The sequence below is a fragment of the Triplophysa rosa genome, linkage group LG8, assembly GCF_024868665.1.
Source record: "Triplophysa rosa linkage group LG8, Trosa_1v2, whole genome shotgun sequence".
Taxonomy (NCBI): Eukaryota; Metazoa; Chordata; class Actinopteri; order Cypriniformes; family Nemacheilidae; genus Triplophysa; species Triplophysa rosa.
In genome coordinates this window covers 19,236,641-19,259,277 of record NC_079897.1, presented here as the reverse complement: position 1 = coordinate 19,259,277, position 22,637 = coordinate 19,236,641, and the positions used below count along the sequence as shown (strand labels likewise).

General features: G+C 39.1%; 2 protein-coding genes across 7 annotated transcripts in view; one reads left to right on the top strand and one right to left on the bottom strand.

Moving 5' to 3' along the window:
- Positions 1-90: 90 nt before the first annotated feature.
- On the bottom strand, positions 91-6,236 carry flad1 (flavin adenine dinucleotide synthetase 1). Of its 2 annotated transcripts, XM_057340657.1 has the most exons (9): positions 6,153-6,200; positions 5,848-5,941; positions 5,030-5,247; positions 3,786-4,545; positions 3,424-3,571; positions 2,800-2,898; positions 2,259-2,448; positions 521-594; positions 91-428 (listed from the first exon to the last, which is right to left on the bottom strand). In XM_057340657.1, the coding sequence occupies exons 3-9, from the start codon at positions 5,186-5,188 to the stop codon at positions 293-295; spliced, it is 1,566 nt and encodes a 521-aa protein (XP_057196640.1). In that variant the 5' UTR covers positions 5,189-5,247; positions 5,848-5,941; positions 6,153-6,200; the 3' UTR covers positions 91-292. The 2 variants fall into 2 exon arrangements, with proteins under 2 accessions (XP_057196640.1, XP_057196639.1); XM_057340656.1 differs by lacking the exon at positions 5,848-5,941 and having other exon boundaries at positions 6,153-6,236.
- A 697-nt stretch (positions 6,237-6,933) lies between these two features.
- shc1 (SHC (Src homology 2 domain containing) transforming protein 1) overlaps positions 6,934-22,637 on the top strand; it is a 37,921-nt gene continuing 22,217 nt past the window's right edge. The window contains exons 1-2 of one of the 5 annotated variants that reach the window (XM_057339207.1): positions 6,938-7,231; positions 14,250-14,293. In XM_057339207.1, the coding sequence (XP_057195190.1) occupies positions 14,282-14,293 (12 nt within the window). In that variant the 5' untranslated portion in view covers positions 6,938-7,231; positions 14,250-14,281. Of the gene's footprint in view, positions 7,232-14,249; positions 14,294-22,637 lie in introns of all 5 variants that reach the window. The other 4 variants (XM_057339205.1, XM_057339204.1, XM_057339206.1 and 1 more) reach the window with 4 other exon arrangements.

The following is a 22,637-nucleotide window of genomic DNA, read 5'->3' as shown; positions in this document are numbered from 1 at the left end:
CAATCAAAAAAAAGAAACTCCTGGATATAAAACATTCCAGTTCTCTCTGATATTCCCCCCACATATTGACAGATTGAAAAACATCAGGACCCCATTTTACTTTTTTTATTTAAATCTTTAAATACGTCATACAATGACTTTCAATTAACTTCAAAGTCAAATAAACATTCAAACATACAATGCACACGTTAGACCTTATGATGGGTCCTTTAGATTCTGTTTCCTCTTTAAAATGTTCTGACACTTCATTGTGCTTCCTCTAAAACAGTGATTAGAGAAGCCACGGATGACATCATGCCCTTGAGTTGCGTTCTTCCTCTTCATTTTCCAGCAGGTAGGCAGGTCTGTAGCGGGTCACACCCCTCCCGTCCATCGCTTTCAGAGAAGGATTCCTGCAAGTGTTATCCATACTGCCCAGAGACGTGTACCTATGGTGAAGAAAGTGATAAAAACATGAGCCAATCATGACGATGATCTTACCTGAACAACAAAGATTTCTTTGTAAAGAGAAGCACCTCACCCTTTGTCATATAGAATACAGTAGGGCACATACAGTGTTCTCAGGAATGACCAGATGTCATGATATGTCCAGTCCTACAGACGAGGAAGAAAAGAGACGGGAATAAAGAAATATATGGTGTATTATGAACATTCATCCGATAGGGAACAGCAAAAACTAAAGCTAAAAAACATTCTTAATTAAAATCTATATACTGAATTGTATAATATGTAGCCTTCAGGTATGTTAATTAAGAAAATGTTCCAAGTAATTATTATAGAAAAAATAAATAAATTCAGAGCAGTGAGTAGTTTCCTTTTTTCCCCAATCTCTCTTTTTTTCCATTGTTGTTTAAATTATTTAATCAACATAACAAACAGCAGCAGGTTACAGAACAAGGCTCAATGCACAAATCCAATACTTAAACACATAGATTAATTTATGCCAAACCAATGTGTTTAAAGAGCTGGTTTACCCCCCAAAAAATTATTTTACCAAATGCATGTTGTTGACACTTCAAACATACAATCCAAGTAATTATCTGCTGGTTTGAATACTAAACAGAGAGAAAAGTACTAGTGAAGAAAGCATCAAGCACTTCAGCATTGACATGGTACAATTAAACTTCTGCTTTTGACGTCCCTAGCATCTGCAAGTAACAAAAGCCAGCGAATTCTGGGTCATTTATAATTCTGTGAATAAGTTGCGCTCATGTCTTCTGCATCTGCATTGCTGATTAGGATGATGGAGTTTCTATGTAACTGTCTCAGAGAGTCTCATTTATCATCATTCACCATCTCTGCCTGTTTCTGCTGCCAGCTGACATGAGAATGAGTGTGAGACAAGACAGTGATTTACTGAGTCAGTTCAGACACTGCAGGACAGGTGGATGATGGCTGTAAACCAATTTGAAAAAACCAACACGCAACCATAAACACCCCACATACATAGTGTCCCACTCACTAGCCTTGTATAATAAAGCATAAAGACCCAAAAAGCTGTGATTTATGGTAAATTTAGAACAGCGTACGGCATGGTAAACCACGGCTTCACAGGGTTTTGTATACCTAGCAAGGTTTTAATAAAAACAAATAAACACATTGCAACAAAAATATAATGATGCTGATAAAAAAATATTATTAAACAGTGTTGTTCTTCAGACTAGGGCTTTCACAATATCAGACTTTTACTATGTGAATATCGTGGCCAAAAGAATTAACGAAAAACAGCATTATTGCAATATCTATTATTAAAAAAAAGAAATACACGACACTATCATTCAAATTCATCTTTAAGTTTGGTTTATTTCTGTTTTGTCTTTTATATGGTCAATGAATCACACTGAAAGTACAAATGTAGAGAGTGCAAAATTTTGAAAAGGTGCTTAATAGTTTACAATATTACCATATGCTTAGAAATACCACAATATTGATAACCGTGGGGTTTTATATCACGGTTATATTGTGACAGCCCTACTTCAGACACAGCAACACACAGACGCAGTGGTGCAGTAATTCTGATGCAGTGGAAATGTTGTTTATTGGTTCTAAATTTATTTCTTAATGCCATTCCAGCATCTGTTGCAACAAACTACATGTACACAAAAATCAGACTCCCGGTGGCCATAGAAACATGACACGTTTTCTATTATTGCTATATGAATTACTTGCAATTCCAGTGAAATACATAAATTGTAAAGACTCAATAATACCATTAATAAAACCCGTTGTATGTATGCAAATGTAATGCATTCCCTCACCAGCAGTGGGTTGACCCTCATGTAATCGGGCCAGCCTGGGTCTGTGGGACACAGGGGTGTCAGTGTGTGCGAGTAAGGGTCAGACTGCCTCGTTCCCATCAGAACCGCCCGTAACTCTGGTCTCCTCTCCTGAACCTCACTGAGCGCCTGCCGAATACTGCCCTCCACTGAGATCAGCTCCAGATCATATCTACAGGACAGAGAGGATTCAAGTTTAGGAGTGGTAAGCTCTCTCACGGTCTGCAGAAGCGAGCTGGTTGAGTAGTGACAGATCGCATATCCTACGTATGAGGGTAAACAATTACAACCAGTGATGTCATCAGTAATAATCCTAAAGGTGCTTATTTTAAAACACTTTATACATGTTTAAACATAAATATGTTGTTTGCATCAGAAGGTGATCAGTAGGCATAAATTGTAGCTCATCTGATTCAATGATTCACCTACTCGGGAGGTAAATAACCAGTTCCAGATTTCTCTGATCTCTTAAATCATTGTTGTGTCTATTTTGTTCACAGTTAAAAAGGGTATATTTTCTTACCTCTTTGTGGTATCCTGCAAGAATCTCTCCATTTCTGGAAAAGAGGAGACGATTCGAATATACAGAGCTTTGACTTTGTCTTTACCATCTGGAAATCGCCTGAAAGAGAGAGATGTACCACAAGACACAGCAAAAGTCCCTAGTAAGTCTCTAGAATATATTGTAGAACTCATGTTGGGCAGCTTCCCATTATGTGTTTGGTCAAAATGACAGTGAAAGCTGAATGAACTAACCTTGAACCTTAGATTTGTGTGAAATCTCAGCTACTCAATGACTTACATATTGGTAAATCTGAACAGTTAAGGACATGACATGCAGCTGTACCTACATTTCTTAAAATCAAAAGAGTACTGTGAACTTATTTTCATGAAATGTTTTGGAAAGTGTCCATGTGGTATTTTCATTCAAAACAAATCCTAATGTTTTGATTTTTCATATTAATACAATATAATTGTACTTTGTATGGGGCCACCACACATATCCATTACTTCAAAGAGAGCAAAGATCCTAATTCTGAGAAAGCACAGCATAAAGGCAAAAGCAATATTTCTGCAACCTCAGTCATTTAATTTGGCCCCAAATTCACTTTTCTGTGTAGCTCTTGCATTTCATTTCCTTTCTTACCGTTTGAGAGCAGCATAATATAAATGCAGTAGAGCTGTGCAGTCCTTGCCACCTTTGAATCCCACACAGACCTCATTAGTTGAATACTGATCCAGTGCAGTCTCAATGGTCCTCAATGCTGATGCTACTTTCTGCCCCAGCAGTGAACCTATGGAACATTCATTTATAAAATTCTGTTTCGAATATTAAACATTTGAAATGTTCAACTATCTTATCACAACAGATTTAAATGGATGTTTAAACTAGTAAAGATCAAATCACGACTAGCTTCAGAACTCTCAACATCTCAATCTCTCTCATCCACCGTTACTTTTGTTATAACTGACCAGTTTCCTCTATCCACTACTTTTTCCCTCACTCACCGCTGTTCGAGAGTGAGTAAACCTCTTCAGTGGCGACTGACACCGGGTCAGTGACGAGTAGAATCACACTTCCTTCTGGTAGCTCCTCTAGGAGTTGAGCCCGTGCCTGTTCCACCTCATCCGCGCTTTCCGAGTCCAGGACCAATCGGACACGATGATAATTACTCAGCCAGTCTGGGTAAGAGCCCAGAGACACGCGCTTGCCCCAACCCGCTTGCAGTTTTGTCAGAACCGGGGCAATCTCTGTCTCATCCGCGTTCACAAACACCTCACGGGTGTGAAAGGTGGTTCCCGAACCTGAAAACAAATGGGTAAGTCCGTTAAAGGTCCGTTCCATCAGAGAGGGGATGCCGGGGAACATGTACACGTTGTGGACACTGACTAGAGGATAGCGATTGCGCCGGCCTGTCTGAGGATCTGTGCCAAAGTTGAGTTTTGCAGAAACGGGGACCATGGCAAGCTTCATGGTAGCACTGTTGGGATCCACCACACCAAAGAACTCCTCCACAAGCTTTGTCAGTTTTGGGTGGGCATGAATGCCTTCGCCAAATGCCTTGGCAACGCTCTCGAAAGTGACATCATCGTGGGTGGGGCCGATGCCACCTGATGTGATGAGGTGCGTAACGGAGGAAGACAGAAGAGACACTTCTTTAGCGATGACCTCCTGGATGTCAGGTACAACAGTGATGCGTTGTACGGTGACGCCAAGTTTGCGAAGCCCACGGCACAGGAAAGCACTGTTAGTGTCGACGGTGTGACCCTGGAATGTTGATATATTAACAAAAAGGTGTTTATTATTTTGCTCATATAACAAACATTAGCAATAAATATATGACACGGTGATTGATGAACTGTGACTGAGCAATAGCAATAGACCGTTTTCACAATGACGTCAGTTAACTTCCGCGTTTTGCAAAGCAGTGAATTCCAAGTTCCGGTTCGCCATATCGGAGATTTCTCAGTAGAATGCAGGTATGTTTAACAAAAACAACTGAAATCTAGCTACCAGGACTTATAGCAAGAATATGACTTGACTAAATAGAGAAGTTGATGATCACCAGCAGATGGCAGTAGTGCAACACAATGGATGCAAGCTGCCGGTAAAAACCAAGAAGAAGTTTTGATCGTGTCGTGAGGAAAAAATAACTGCTGAACCTTCACTAATAAGCAAGTAAAAGAGATAACATTACATCTCCCTCAGATAAGTTTTCACGTCATGTGAAAAGGGCCTATTGTAATTTCACCTTGAGAATCTCATCTCCTATTATAAGAATAGCTGCTGTGACAGCGCCACCCTTCTCTGTGGAGTAGGCATTGCAGTTCTGTGCCATTGGGATGATTTGAGCTCCAACTCGACGAATCCTCACAACTGCTCTGCTAATCTGGGGCAATGCCTGCAGCATTCAGGCCAAAAATGATGACATAGGAGAAATGCAGAAAAAGGAGGGGAGAAACAGACGGTCTGTTGGGAACAAGCAGAAAAAGTCTCAGCAATAAAAAAATACTATTGAATCCATGATGCACTTATTAGAGAATTACTTCTATTTATATATTTTTTTGTTTAGCAGACACAAATGTGGGGGTAGTGAACATTGTCTTATGACCCAACAATAGGCATGTGCACAACAGTCCACAATGTTTGTGGTTTTACAAAACCTAATAATAAAACGTGGCAACTCAAAACGTCATTCCATACGGTTACATTTAAACTGAGAGCACAAACTAGTTTTGGATTATTTAGACAGAAAGGACAGCATTGCATAGTTTTGGTCTCTCTTTGATTGATGATTTTAGTGGGTCTTGAAAAACACGTGACTTCTAAAAGTGAAAAGACCAACAAAATCTGACATGCAAACCAACGACTTAAGCATTGGTTTAAAGAAAGCAAAACACACGCCCCAGAACTAACTTTACACTTTAATAACCTTCTTGTGGCTGCATAATTATAGCTGAGTCACAGAACCTGCGGTAACTGCTCCGATACTACAGCTGTGTACTTTTCGTAATGTCTTCAGCAGAAACAGACACACACATTTCTTATTGGGACATAATTGGGATATACCTGTGAGGCAGGTAACTGAATGCTGCTCTTTTTCCTGTTAAGTGCAGTAACCGTGTTTTAATCCAAAGAGTTTACGATTCAGAGAGCCACTTATCTGAAGTCAGATCAATGAAGATGCAATCATGCGTTACGTTACTGTCCGGTCAAGGTACTTATGAGCAGTACCTTAAGCAAAAGTTTAACGTAACACCACGAGCATTAAAAAACATTGCTACTAGCCAACATAAAATGCAAAACTGAATTGTGATCTTGTTTTAAAAGCGGAGTTCGAACTGTAAAGATGTTTATTTCAGACGAAAACTCACCCCAGCAAACGACCCCGGTTACAGAGCTGTAAAACGAACATGTCGTCGTACATCTGTCACGTGACGTCTGTTGGCCAATTGCAATCAGACTTGACATTACTTCCTCAATGAACTGACCAATTGGCGTGAAGAAGGCGGGAGGAGGAATTCAGAGTCGGAAGTGTGGCGCCGCTGTCACGTCAGGTGCCCAGTTAGAATTGTAGTATGGTTTCAAGATTGCTTTGTGCAAGTTTAGAGTATGAAATAAACGTCGTGTCTTTAATATACGAAGCGCAGCCTTTATTAATAATCATTTTGTAATAGCTTTTGGTGTTTGTCAATTCAAACAAAGATGTATTAAATGATAACATTTGAATAAACATTTTCTTTTTGTCTCGCTTGTATGCTTCTGTCATTTTAATAGTACGCTAAATGTTTACTTGGATGTCTATATACACTGCATACTATAATTTCTAATAAAATACAAACACTTAAAAGCTTAAACCAGATCATCCGAGGCAGATATTCTGAAAATGCACTACGTAGCCATATTTCATAGAAGAATTTAAAACTACTTGACTTTGCACAATCACTCAAATGTAAGGTAAGAAAAAGACTGAAAGGAAAAACACACGTTTTATGTGAATTACGTTTACTCCCAGGCACATTTTTAATTACAGTAAGTTTCCATATCAACAAAGGTCCGGGAAAGCCCGCAAATGAGTTCATATCCCGGCTCATAGAAAATTCTCTTCTTGAGAAGAGTAGAACGTAGTGCACAGGTCAAGGGCGCGAGCTCAGAAAGCCAGGTGCGGGCGCTCTCGTGGACGCCAAACCACATGACACAAGCAGCCATTCGATCGCGGAAGTGCGACTTTTTTGGACCGTGGAAAAGGGGGGCAGTCTGGGGAGGAAAGGAAGGCAGAGCTGAAAAGTTTCTTGACATTACTCGACGTTTAAATGAGCCTGGCGAGACAGGGCGGTTTACCCATACCTGTTCGTTCTTTGTTCCTTAAATGTAATAATTTCAGGAGTAAATCTAAAAAGTGCTTTAGCAGAGCGGGACCGGAATCGAAGGGACAGGAGGAGGAAGCGAGTGGGTAAGTTTTGGCAAAAGTTGACCACAGTCGTGACTGCACGACCCGGGACGGGAAATCATGCTGCTCCGTACTGTAACGTGCTCGTATGGTTGTCTAATGAAACCTAGGAGTTTGAACGGGTACAACTTTTGACAATAGTCTGACTTGACGCGTTAAGTTACTTGAGCGCATTGTCTCCTTTAAACATTTTCATTTGCGCATGTTTAACGTCATGTGTTTACTCAATTGTATAAAAAGAGACTCTTTTACTCCGCTCAATTATTGTAAGATTACACATTTAGTGCATTTCATGAATCGTCGTTCGTTCGGTTGAAATTTCTTTAAAGACAGCTAAAACAAAATGTGAGCAAAATGTCTGTAAAGTATGCGGGTTAAACTTTTTTGCTATAACGCTTATCATGATTCATTTTACAGCCAGGCGAATGTAAATGATGTTTTGTTGTGAAAAGTAGTGCTCGATATTGAGTCCATTTATCATAAACTGATCTGACCAGCTGCAGCGAGATCGTGTTGTGAGCTCCTATCGGCTGCTTAAGCAGCTGTCGCAGACATTTGCACCAANCTCAAATAATGATTCAGTCCAACATGAGGAACAAGACCGTGTGTTACTGTCAAATCATAGGTTACTATAACACTTGACCCGAACTATTCATGAAAACTAGATTATTTAGTCATTTGTGAAACCATACATGTGATGAAAGTTCCAGGAAACTGAGTCAGTAACTTTGGTAGATACAGTGTAATTGTATTTTAAGTCTCAGTCACAGTATCTGTCTACATGGAGCTTTTCTGGATAGTTTCAAATTCACTGTACATGTGTAGGTGGACTGTTTAACAATAGCCAAGCCACCTGGTCTCTCCATCATATTATGTTTCATTTCCTTGGGTCCAAATGCAGAACAGCCTTGTGATTTTTCAAAAATGCCCTAAAAATGCACTTCCTGCTCATGTTTCGAATAAAATGGGATGTGGCTGGTTAACAACTTCAGACTGTTCAATTATGCTTCAGTGGGACTAAAAAGTTCACCCAACAAATCTATCTTTTTTACACTTTATGGTCTGTTTCACATTTATAGCACATAAATCAAACTGGCAAATGTATAGTGCTTTTTAGAGCTTACCAGCCCTGTCCTCATTCTCTCTTATTATTTGTAAAAAGATGATCAGGAATGGATATTCATAAAAAGGTGTGCTACAGAAAAAAACCTGCCAATGTTTGAGATGAAATGGGGATGAGGAAATGATGACAGAATTTAATTTAGGATGAACTGTGCTTCTAGGTGAGATCATTATGAACTTGCAAAATGTATGCACTTAACCAACAAAATGATTTGGGAGTTAAAGTAATCGGTAGTCAGAACTTACAACAGTAGTACGTAGGTTACTGAAATGAGCCAATTGTTTCCGAATCAGTTCATGTTTTTTCTTATTAAACCCTAACAGTATGTTGTTCACACTAGAATGATTGACAGTGGTGCCACGACAGATCCAAACAGAATTCGTGATGAATTGACAGGATTGCTTTATTGCACCTCTTTCGTTTCTCCTAAGTGGATATGTTATCGGCTTGCCTGCAGATGACACAAACTGGTGAGGGAAGCACTAGATACCACACAATTTCACATGATGAGAAGCAGGATGAGCGGGCTGACAGCTGGAATTATTACTGCTAAATTGACTCTTTGAGACGGCTTGATATCACAGTGACACATACCTCCTCTGTGTCAGATGTAGAAAAACCTGGCATTTTTGGTTTCTGAGGTGTATCGATCTGTCCCAGCAACTAAAAAGCTTAAGAACCTGTCAGAGTAGAGAGCAAAATCTCATGTGACTCGTTTTTGATATGAAGACATCTGAAAACGTCAATAGATGTTGTATTTTCGAAAGATACACAACACGACTATATATTGTTTGTGGTGATGTGATTAAAGTCTAGTGTCTTTAAAAAGGCATCCCCTGGAAAGCTGTTACATCACTATGGGGTAATATCCCAAAATTCCCATCTGGTCTCCATGGATTGCTACACAGGATATCGTGTTCCTGTGCTATCAAAATGTCCACTGAGTAGTTTTGATATCTCGGATGACTCTAACATTTTCTGGTTTTCTGTTGTTTGTCTGGTCACGTTGACTGCTTAAACATGCACACAGTAATCTACAGCAGCTGTATGATCTGCTCCTTTAAACTGGGCAAAATGTCAAAGACGTTTTTCCACGGGATTTAGATTCAGCTGTGGTATATCTAAAGCAATATTCACCACTGGCTGCTGAAGGCAGTGACTTTGTCCCAGCCTGCCCTCTGTATTCCATCATAAGGCTTAGTGTTGTGATCCTAGAGGCTAGGTTTTCTGAACATTGGTGTGAACATTTAAGAAAGTTTGACCAATGCTAGCAAAACAAGAGCGATGAATGATGTGTGGGTGGTCAATTCTGAGTCAACAGGATGTCGGTTTGGGTTGCAACAAAGCGAGTAGATCAGCTGCGCACAGAGGAACATGGTCAGGTATTGAAGACGCATTGTCTTTTGAGAGCAATCATATACCGAGAAGTTCTGCTTCTATTAAACGTAAACCTTCTTGCAACACACATTGTCGTTTCTTTCTTCTCTCTGCCTTTCTTTCTCAGCACCTAATTGGTTGTCTTTACACCCATGCAAGGTGTGGGGAGGGGTCATTTCCTGTTCAGTGTATTCATTGTCTTGACACAAAATCACACATCGATATGACTACATACACTATTGATAACCAACAGACCGAATGTTTTCACCTGCCTGTCTGTCTTCTTGTCTCTTCATGTCTGAGAACTTCTGTCTATATTTTTATAGACCATTGCATCTTTCTGCTAACATAGTGTCTCTTATTCGACATGTATTTGAAAATACATGTGAAATATCCAAAAAGCCTATCTTAACGGTCTTTCTGACTTTCAAAACTTGCCACTAGGGATGTAACAATGTTATCGTTATTGCAATAGCAAAATTGTCTCAATATTATTGTGGTCACACATGACTGTATGAAACGATAGGTCTTCCGACCCTAACATAGAGAATGTTAGGGAAAAAGAATAGATGTTACCTTTGGCAAGGTCCATCTGATGCAATTATTTTATTTATAAAAGGGATTTTTAGGTCATTTGACCCAAGACTCATCATTCGTCATTTTAAATATTGCAATAAATATCGTACCGTCATCACAGAGGTATTATTATCGTACAGTGAGATTTTGATATTTTTACATCCCTACTTGCCACTGAATCTTTTTTTTTTTTTAAGTGCACTGCACACACCTCCTATGTTATTGCATATTTTGTGTGTTACGAACGGAGTCAGAGTTGCACGAGGGCAAGGTAAATAACTTTGATTGGGTGTGCCAGGAGTGGTGCATGACCTCTGACCTCTTCCAGTGTTTAGACCATCTCCAAGATCACACGCACATCCTCCTCAGCCCTAGTGAGATGTTTATGGTTCCTGTGAAGTTGAACTATTTACCCCATGAGATGCTTGAGCCTTTTGTCCAAATGGTCTAGCAAACCCACACATGGCAAACCCACTGCGATAGAGTCACAAGCTGTTTCTCAAGTCCTGCACTTGTGCTCCTGATGCCTAGGCATTTGGAAAATGTGAGCTGCAACAAATATTTTCCTTAGTTTACATTTTCAATATGATCCTCAATTTATTGTGGGTTAAAATGTTGTTGAACCTATAGGTTGTAAGCTTGATTCAACATTTATTTTATAGTGCCACAACATGTGAGTTGGGATAGTTCACCCAAAATAAAAATAAAATCATGTAATTCCAAACCTGTATGACTTCCTTTCTAATGCAGATAACTTCAAAAGCAAATATTTTGAAGAATATTGTTAACTAAACAACATTGGGCCCCATTGACTTAAATTGTATAAACACAAATCCACTGAGACGTTTCTCAAAATAATTTATTTTGTGTTCCACAGAAGAAAGAGTCATATTTTGAAAGACAAGAGGGTGAATAAATAATGACCAAACTTTTATTTTTGGGTGAACTATCCCTTAAGTCATTATCTGAAGAGTAATTTCTGTAGTTTCAGAGTGTCTACTTTCTAAGATTGAAAATCTGTGTTTGAGGAAGCTGGCTTCACTGTGTATTTTAACTGAACAGACTGCGGTAGTTCTAGGAAAAGACAGAACGATAAACAGAATAGAAGACTAAAATAGACTCTTTTGTAGAAGCCTGAGTGAATGTTACTCTAATGGCCACTTAGAAGGCCCTGACAAATTCCCACAATTCAGACCTTGTGCTTTTACCTTTAGGTCACACAGTACCCATGAGTAGATGAATATATTTATTTATTCTTGATTATTATTTATAAAATATCATTTTCATTTTATTGGGTGTGACAGTGAAAATTGGGACAAGGGCCTTTTGTGTGCATTGAGTTCAGCAGTTTGTTTTCTTTATATGTTGCACTACACAGAACACAGCCTGAGAGAATCAAAGATATGAGAAGACCAATATGAAACCACATGTAAAACTCACTGAGCCCTTTTATGTCGTTCCTTCTGACTCGTGTGAAAACCTGCTGTTTTTCATCTCATGTCATGAAACGTGCACGAGACTTGCAGCGTTCCCGAGATCCCACAGAGGTCACACCCGGGTCAGAAGTCTCGACAGGGACTGTCAGTATGTAAACAACAGGGATTCTGCCTGTCAGAACGTTTAATTGGCATACATGTTATGTCTCCGGGCCTGTACCTTATCATTAAGGAGTGCGAGATATGGGGTTTCAGTGGCATGTATGAACTGCTGGGTCTGTTGCACTGCAGTGAAGTTCAGCTCACTGCTTTACTCAACCTTGTCATTAAAGATCACTCAGAAAACACAGGCTATGTTGGGTCTCTGTCTACTCCCATGCAGACACAGTGCAAACACATACAAATGCACTTCTAATATCAACAATCCACCTTAGTTTTATGCTGTACTTTAACATGATTAGCATTTTGTTGAAGTCACATTAGTTTTTAAAAGGCTACCAAAAAACAAAGTTGTGTAAACTAGTGTAAGTGAGAGTGTTTAGTTCCTAAGCTGTTAGTGTGGTTTCACACAAGGCGCTAGATGTGGCATTTAGTATGTAAAAGATATCACAAGTTTGGTTTGACATGCTTCTGGTTGAGATACGGGATCCATAAACACACCTGCATATTGTGATTTGCTTTCATGGTTTTATCTGATTTTAGAGATTGATCTGCCTTGCAAATGTTTCATAACATTGAAAAGTGAATTTAATGTTTTCACTTGACAGGTCTATCAAGGAATTTGTTTGTGGAGAATGAGTAGGAGTGTGGACCAGGATTTATGAATTTAGATAAAATGCAACCGTCTACAAATCCCCTTAGAATGAATAAAGTGCTTGACTATCTTTCTATCAGTGCTTGCCATAACATTTACCAGGCACTTTATTCCAAAGCGAACTACAAATGAGGGAGCATTTAACATTTTACCTTTAATGTATAAATATATTTACCAAGTTTTTCCCAGCTTTTGTATACTAATTGTAAATATGCTTCTCACACTTCATTTTACCTTTGTTTGCTTAAAGGAACAGTTCATCCAAGACTGAAATTCCTCAAGTTGTTCCGAATCTGTATATGTAATATCTGAGAAAGATATTTGAAAGAATGCTTGTAACCAAACAGTTCTTGGCCAACATTGACTACCATAGGAGGTAAATTTGCTTTATAAATTTCTTTGATGTGTTGAACAAATGAAGACTCTTTGAAGAATGTAGGAAAGCAAACAGTTTTGGGGTTATGGTATGGTAGTCAATGGTGGCCAAGAACTGTTTGGTGACGAGCATTCTTCCAAATATATTTCTCTGTGTTCATCAGAACAAAGAAATTTATACAGATTTAGAACAACTCGAGGGTGAGTAAATGACAGAATTATTATTTTTGTGTGATCTGTCCCTTTAAATTGAATATATATAAAGGTTAATTTGAGGTTCAATGTCTAACTAGTTGGCAGACTAGAGTGTAAATGTGAGGGGCCACAGTTTTTGTAAGATTCACATCTGCGCAGCAATATATTTGATAATCAAAGAGCACATTGTTACCAAAGTAACACAAAGTGTTCCAGAAGAGTTGCTATTGGTTACTAACTTCAGGAACACTTCTATTTTGGGTGGTTGCTTCAAGAATGTTACCTTCTCTGATCATCTCCCAGCAGGCTGGAACACGCGCTCCCTGTCACCAATTCAGTCTTTTTGTTTTTACTGCAGATAGAGGCGCAGGCAAGCTAAAGCCTACATACCCATTTCCCATCATGCCCGGCCATTCCTCTCATTCCATGGTTTGTTTGAGCACGGCCACTTCCGCAGCGAACGCACGGACATTCTTAAACGTGGTTTTGTCATGTTAATTGGTACGTTGTAGTCTTAAATGCGCCCTCGCATGTGCGCTCAGAATCGCGCAGTATCCTTTTTGGCAGGATTAGTGAATCGGCTCAAATGCGTTTACTGTCACGTGGTGTTTTTCTGCCAGGTGCTTTTAAAAGGACTAATTTAGTAAAGCTTTGTTGCCTTCGTTTGAATCGTACATGAAAGGGATAGTTCACCAAAAATGAGGATTTTGTCGTCATTCACTCGCCCTTGTGTCTTTTCAAACTTGTTTGACTTTTTTTCGTCTGCAGAACACAAAAGAAGATATTTTGAAGAATGTTGGTGTGCAAACAACATTGGCCCCCATTGACTTCCATTGTGTGGAGACATTTCTCAAAATATTGTTTGTGTTTCACAAAAAAGTAGAGGGTGAATAAATGATGACCGAATTTTTATTTTTGGGTGAACTGTACCTTTAAATGCCTTTAAATAAGTCAAACTTTCCAGTCTATAGTGCTGCTTTGATCAGTTTAAATGTTAAATTCCAATAAAACGTTGCTTTTTCTTTTTGATGATTTAGGCCAAGGCTTGCTATGATTGGTGGCTCTGATTGTCATGTGATTTGCTGATGTACGTCATGCTAATGTACATTTACATGCACTTTCTAGGGAAAAACTGACACACAAAAGAGTGTTTTCCAATGGAGTATGTGGTAAGCTTTCCCAAACACACCTGCACATAAATGTCCTAAGGCATGGAGGCTGGGCATGCATTACCAAAGACCTGACCTCACTTGTTTACTGTACACATTTCCTGCAAGTTACAGGCGTTAGCAGAAGCTGGTACGTTAACCCTGCATTTTTTCACCCTGTACCTCAGCGGAGACGTAACCGAAAGGAATTAAACTCTTTATAACGGGTATGGATTTTCTATTATGTAACATTTAGCTTAAATTACATTAATTTGTTGGGTGTGCCTTAATGATCTAGTTGTATTGTTAAGGGGTCTTATCTTATTCCAACCATGCAACAACATGCTGTTAGAAGCTAGTAATACATTGTTTACCCATTGTTATTATTGTAGTCTTGCATGTTAAACTTTAATTATGTTCACCTCGTTTTTCCACATTTTGAATAAAAAAGTAACGAAAGTCAGTAAAACTTTTAGTAAAATGAACAGGGTCAGAAGAGAAGATCTAACGTTATTGTTGCAGCACTTGTGTCTATGAATGATTTTACTGCGTTCAATCCACAACAATTTCACAACATTACGTTTCGGCAGGGAGTTGAGAATGTAGGTCATTAGATTTACCATAAAGCCTGGCTCTGCATCTCTCCGAGATGTTAATTCACTTCCTGTCTGTCTTTTTTGAGACGCTTGAACACCTTCACATTGTATTTAATGAGAATCATCAGCCTCTATGCCTCAGGTTACACTCCCGACATGCACCAGGTGATGGGATGGGTGTCAGGATCTGGGCTTTATTTGGGTTCCACATTTTTATTCTGTTTTCCAGTTCTCTTTATGAGGTGTGGAATTACCTTTTCATTCATCTGAATTGAAATTGTTTGAAATGTATGCTCATGGTTGAGGAATTGTATTATAGGATGGAGTGTCTTTGTACACTGGTATGGGGGTTGTTATCTTTACCTTCTTGGTGTGGGTTCTTCTGGGTTTCATGAAGATGGATCTTTTCATTTCATTGAAATTGCGCATTATTTCTCTTTACCTTAAAAAGCAAAGCTTTGCATGTTTTAATGAAATTTAACAGTCAGTGAAGTATCTATGTAATTGTTTGTGTTTGCGCATTATATTTGTCTGCAGTGCAAAATGCATTACTTTTTGATCATTGTCTTTTTCGTGTGTTTGTGTGTGTTTTTATATCCTGTTTTGCATTCTTTCTCTCTTTCTCTCCCCCTTCTTGCCCATCCCCCTTCCCCTGTCTGCTCTGAGTGTGTGTCTGTGTGTTCACCAGACATTCTCATGCCCCGGAGCTAGGGACCATGTTTTGGCTCAAAAATACTCCCTTCCTGAAGACATTTCTGACTGACATTTTAGCACAGGGAACTGACAGAGAAGCTTCACAAAAGCTGAATCAATGCACCTTTGCGGCACTTACAGCAGCCTTAGAAAGAAAGAGACCTCTCACCCATTGCATTCTGGGATTTGTAGTTGTATCACCGACACTTGTTCTCCGTAACCCCGAATTCAGGTCACTCTGTTGGATGATTCACAATTGGACCCTTTAGGTATTTTGACGCATCAATTAGGCGTTTTTTTTGCATGAACGCTCTAAAGGCATAAGCTCATGCAGTGCGCAAAAAATCCTGTTCGGATAACCTTGGGTGTGCACCCGTGACCTGCTTCGCGTTGGCCCGTGGTGGTTTATTGACGTGGTTGAGTGCAGTCTTAATGTGTCACCAGAGACCAGGAAAGTGAGAATTATGTGAAGATTAGTAGATCTCAGGAAGCAGAAGAGAGAGACGTACTATATGACCCCCAACATTCTTGCTCTTGAGTTGCCATGGGAGGAGCGTTGAGTGCAAACTCCACCCCCCCATTTTCCCATCTCTTAGTCCCCCATCATAATTGTGTGCATAATAGAGAGAGAGAAAAAAAGAGAGAGATGCCCGATCTGCTTCTGCATGCATACACACTCATAAATGCATAAATGACTGACACTGCAATGAGAGAGAGGAAGGGTGGGAGGGTGCCGGAGCACGGGGAGAGATGGAATAAACACTAGCATCAGGGAGAAAGAGAGAGAGAGAGAGAGAGAGAGAGCGATCAACCAGACAGGGAGGAGAGGAGAATAGAGGACAGTCGGCTGCATCGCTCCTCACATACAGACGGAGGTGGAGAGAGGATGAGAGACTGTGGGGGAAGGAGAGGACAATAGAAGACCATTCATCTCAGCGTTACACAGAAGTGAATGAGACTGATGCTAAACAAGAGCGCAAGGGGCAGGAGCGTGACTTTGTGGTTTTAAAGAGAAGAAATTGACAGAAGAAAGAACATGATGTTTTTATTTCAGGGAGGGGACTGAACGAAAGAGAGAGCGAGTGAAGAAGAGGAGGGGAAGGATTGTCTGGCACGCTTAAAATATTAACGTGACTTTAACTTTAAACATTTTCATTTGCGCATGTTTAACGTCATGTGTTTACTCAATTGTATAAAAAGAGACTCTTTTACTCCGCTCAATTATTGTAAGATTACACATTTAGTGCATTTCATGAATCGTCGTTCGTTCGGTTGAAATTTCTTTAAAGACAGCTAAAACAAAATGTGAGCAAAATGTCTGTAAAGTATGCGGGTTAAACTTTTTTGCTATAACGCTTATCATGATTCATTTTACAGCCAGGCGAATGTAAATGATGTTTTGTTGTGAAAAGTAGTGCTCGATATTGAGTCCATTTATCATAAACTGATCTGACCAGCTGCAGCGAGATCGTGTTGTGAGCTCCTATCGGCTGCTTAAGCAGCTGTCGCAGACATTTGCACCAACTCAAATAATGATTCAGTCCAACATGAGGAACAAGACCGTGTGTTACTGTCAAATCATAGGTTACTATAACACTTGACCCGAACTATTCATGAAAACTAGATTATTTAGTCATTTGTGAAACCATACATGTGATGAAAGTTCCAGGAAACTGAGTCAGTAACTTTGGTAGATACAGTGTAATTGTATTTTAAGTCTCAGTCACAGTATCTGTCTACATGGAGCTTTTCTGGATAGTTTCAAATTCACTGTACATGTGTAGGTGGACTGTTTAACAATAGCCAAGCCACCTGGTCTCTCCATCATATTATGTTTCATTTCCTTGGGTCCAAATGCAGAACAGCCTTGTGATTTTTCAAAAATGCCCTAAAAATGCACTTCCTGCTCATGTTTCGAATAAAATGGGATGTGGCTGGTTAACAACTTCAGACTGTTCAATTATGCTTCAGTGGGACTAAAAAGTTCACCCAACAAATCTATCTTTTTTACACTTTATGGTCTGTTTCACATTTATAGCACATAAATCAAACTGGCAAATGTATAGTGCTTTTTAGAGCTTACCAGCCCTGTCCTCATTCTCTCTTATTATTTGTAAAAAGATGATCAGGAATGGATATTCATAAAAAGGTGTGCTACAGAAAAAAACCTGCCAATGTTTGAGATGAAATGGGGATGAGGAAATGATGACAGAATTTAATTTAGGATGAACTGTGCTTCTAGGTGAGATCATTATGAACTTGCAAAATGTATGCACTTAACCAACAAAATGATTTGGGAGTTAAAGTAATCGGTAGTCAGAACTTACAACAGTAGTACGTAGGTTACTGAAATGAGCCAATTGTTTCCGAATCAGTTCATGTTTTTTCTTATTAAACCCTAACAGTATGTTGTTCACACTAGAATGATTGACAGTGGTGCCACGACAGATCCAAACAGAATTCGTGATGAATTGACAGGATTGCTTTATTGCACCTCTTTCGTTTCTCCTAAGTGGATATGTTATCGGCTTGCCTGCAGATGACACAAACTGGTGAGGGAAGCACTAGATACCACACAATTTCACATGATGAGAAGCAGGATGAGCGGGCTGACAGCTGGAATTATTACTGCTAAATTGACTCTTTGAGACGGCTTGATATCACAGTGACACATACCTCCTCTGTGTCAGATGTAGAAAAACCTGGCATTTTTGGTTTCTGAGGTGTATCGATCTGTCCCAGCAACTAAAAAGCTTAAGAACCTGTCAGAGTAGAGAGCAAAATCTCATGTGACTCGTTTTTGATATGAAGACATCTGAAAACGTCAATAGATGTTGTATTTTCGAAAGATACACAACACGACTATATATTGTTTGTGGTGATGTGATTAAAGTCTAGTGTCTTTAAAAAGGCATCCCCTGGAAAGCTGTTACATCACTATGGGGTAATATCCCAAAATTCCCATCTGGTCTCCATGGATTGCTACACAGGATATCGTGTTCCTGTGCTATCAAAATGTCCACTGAGTAGTTTTGATATCTCGGATGACTCTAACATTTTCTGGTTTTCTGTTGTTTGTCTGGTCACGTTGACTGCTTAAACATGCACACAGTAATCTACAGCAGCTGTATGATCTGCTCCTTTAAACTGGGCAAAATGTCAAAGACGTTTTTCCACGGGATTTAGATTCAGCTGTGGTATATCTAAAGCAATATTCACCACTGGCTGCTGAAGGCAGTGACTTTGTCCCAGCCTGCCCTCTGTATTCCATCATAAGGCTTAGTGTTGTGATCCTAGAGGCTAGGTTTTCTGAACATTGGTGTGAACATTTAAGAAAGTTTGACCAATGCTAGCAAAACAAGAGCGATGAATGATGTGTGGGTGGTCAATTCTGAGTCAACAGGATGTCGGTTTGGGTTGCAACAAAGCGAGTAGATCAGCTGCGCACAGAGGAACATGGTCAGGTATTGAAGACGCATTGTCTTTTGAGAGCAATCATATACCGAGAAGTTCTGCTTCTATTAAACGTAAACCTTCTTGCAACACACATTGTCGTTTCTTTCTTCTCTCTGCCTTTCTTTCTCAGCACCTAATTGGTTGTCTTTACACCCATGCAAGGTGTGGGGAGGGGTCATTTCCTGTTCAGTGTATTCATTGTCTTGACACAAAATCACACATCGATATGACTACATACACTATTGATAACCAACAGACCGAATGTTTTCACCTGCCTGTCTGTCTTCTTGTCTCTTCATGTCTGAGAACTTCTGTCTATATTTTTATAGACCATTGCATCTTTCTGCTAACATAGTGTCTCTTATTCGACATGTATTTGAAAATACATGTGAAATATCCAAAAAGCCTATCTTAACGGTCTTTCTGACTTTCAAAACTTGCCACTAGGGATGTAACAATGTTATCGTTATTGCAATAGCAAAATTGTCTCAATATTATTGTGGTCACACATGACTGTATGAAACGATAGGTCTTCCGACCCTAACATAGAGAATGTTAGGGAAAAAGAATAGATGTTACCTTTGGCAAGGTCCATCTGATGCAATTATTTTATTTATAAAAGGGATTTTTAGGTCATTTGACCCAAGACTCATCATTCGTCATTTTAAATATTGCAATAAATATCGTACCGTCATCACAGAGGTATTATTATCGTACAGTGAGATTTTGATATTTTTACATCCCTACTTGCCACTGAATCTTTTTTTTTTTTTAAGTGCACTGCACACACCTCCTATGTTATTGCATATTTTGTGTGTTACGAACGGAGTCAGAGTTGCACGAGGGCAAGGTAAATAACTTTGATTGGGTGTGCCAGGAGTGGTGCATGACCTCTGACCTCTTCCAGTGTTTAGACCATCTCCAAGATCACACGCACATCCTCCTCAGCCCTAGTGAGATGTTTATGGTTCCTGTGAAGTTGAACTATTTACCCCATGAGATGCTTGAGCCTTTTGTCCAAATGGTCTAGCAAACCCACACATGGCAAACCCACTGCGATAGAGTCACAAGCTGTTTCTCAAGTCCTGCACTTGTGCTCCTGATGCCTAGGCATTTGGAAAATGTGAGCTGCAACAAATATTTTCCTTAGTTTACATTTTCAATATGATCCTCAATTTATTGTGGGTTAAAATGTTGTTGAACCTATAGGTTGTAAGCTTGATTCAACATTTATTTTATAGTGCCACAACATGCGAGTTGGGATAGTTCACCCAAAATAAAAATAAAATCATGTAATTCCAAACCTGTATGACTTCCTTTCTAATGCAGATAACTTCAAAAGCAAATATTTTGAAGAATATTGTTAACTAAACAACATTGGGCCCCATTGACTTAAATTGTATAAACACAAATCCACTGAGACGTTTCTCAAAATAATTTATTTTGTGTTCCACAGAAGAAAGAGTCATATTTTGAAAGACAAGAGGGTGAATAAATAATGACCAAACTTTTATTTTTGGGTGAACTATCCCTTAAGTCATTATCTGAAGAGTAATTTCTGTAGTTTCAGAGTGTCTACTTTCTAAGATTGAAAATCTGTGTTTGAGGAAGCTGGCTTCACTGTGTATTTTAACTGAACAGACTGCGGTAGTTCTAGGAAAAGACAGAACGATAAACAGAATAGAAGACTAAAATAGACTCTTTTGTAGAAGCCTGAGTGAATGTTACTCTAATGGCCACTTAGAAGGCCCTGACAAATTCCCACAATTCAGACCTTGTGCTTTTACCTTTAGGTCACACAGTACCCATGAGTAGATGAATATATTTATTTATTCTTGATTATTATTTATAAAATATCATTTTCATTTTATTGGGTGTGACAGTGAAAATTGGGACAAGGGCCTTTTGTGTGCATTGAGTTCAGCAGTTTGTTTTCTTTATATGTTGCACTACACAGAACACAGCCTGAGAGAATCAAAGATATGAGAAGACCAATATGAAACCACATGTAAAACTCACTGAGCCCTTTTATGTCGTTCCTTCTGACTCGTGTGAAAACCTGCTGTTTTTCATCTCATGTCATGAAACGTGCACGAGACTTGCAGCGTTCCCGAGATCCCACAGAGGTCACACCCGGGTCAGAAGTCTCGACAGGGACTGTCAGTATGTAAACAACAGGGATTCTGCCTGTCAGAACGTTTAATTGGCATACATGTTATGTCTCCGGGCCTGTACCTTATCATTAAGGAGTGCGAGATATGGGGTTTCAGTGGCATGTATGAACTGCTGGGTCTGTTGCACTGCAGTGAAGTTCAGCTCACTGCTTTACTCAACCCTGTCATTAAAGATCACACAGAAAACACAGGCTATGTTGGGTCTCTGTCTACTCCCATGCAGACACAGTGCAAACACATACAAATGCACTTCTAATATCAACAATCCACCTTAGTTTTATGCTGTACTTTAACATGATTAGCATTTTGTTGAAGTCACATTAGTTTTTAAAAGGCTACCAAAAAACAAAGTTGTGTAAACTAGTGTAAGTGAGAGTGTTTAGTTCCTAAGCTGTTAGTGTGGTTTCACACAAGGCGCTAGATGTGGCATTTAGTATGTAAAAGATATCACAAGTTTGGTTTGACATGCTTCTGGTTGAGATACGGGATCCATAAACACACCTGCATATTGTGATTTGCTTTCATGGTTTTATCTGATTTTAGAGATTGATCTGCCTTGCAAATGTTTCATAACATTGAAAAGTGAATTTAATGTTTTCACTTGACAGGTCTATCAAGGAATTTGTTTGTGGAGAATGAGTAGGAGTGTGGACCAGGATTTATGAATTTAGATAAAATGCAACCGTCTACAAATCCCCTTAGAATGAATAAAGTGCTTGACTATCTTTCTATCAGTGCTTGCCATAACATTTACCAGGCACTTTATTCCAAAGCGAACTACAAATGAGGGAGCATTTAACATTTTACCTTTAATGTATAAATATATTTACCAAGTTTTTCCCAGCTTTTGTATACTAATTGTAAATATGCTTCTCACACTTCATTTTACCTTTGTTTGCTTAAAGGAACAGTTCATCCAAGACTGAAATTCCTCAAGTTGTTCCGAATCTGTATATGTAATATCTGAGAAAGATATTTGAAAGAATGCTTGTAACCAAACAGTTCTTGGCCAACATTGACTACCATAGGAGGTAAATTTGCTTTATAAATTTCTTTGATGTGTTGAACAAAAGAAGACTCTTTGAAGAATGTAGGAAAGCAAACAGTTTTGGGGTTATGGTATGGTAGTCAATGGTGGCCAAGAACTGTTTGGTGACGAGCATTCTTCCAAATATATTTCTCTGTGTTCATCAGAACAAAGAAATTTATACAGATTTAGAACAACTCGAGGGTGAGTAAATGACAGAATTATTATTTTTGTGTGATCTGTCCCTTTAAATTGAATATATATAAAGGTTAATTTGAGGTTCAATGTCTAACTAGTTGGCAGACTAGAGTGTAAATGTGAGGGGCCACAGTTTTTGTAAGATTCACATCTGCGCAGCAATATATTTGATAATCAAAGAGCACATTGTTACCAAAGTAACACAAAGTGTTCCAGAAGAG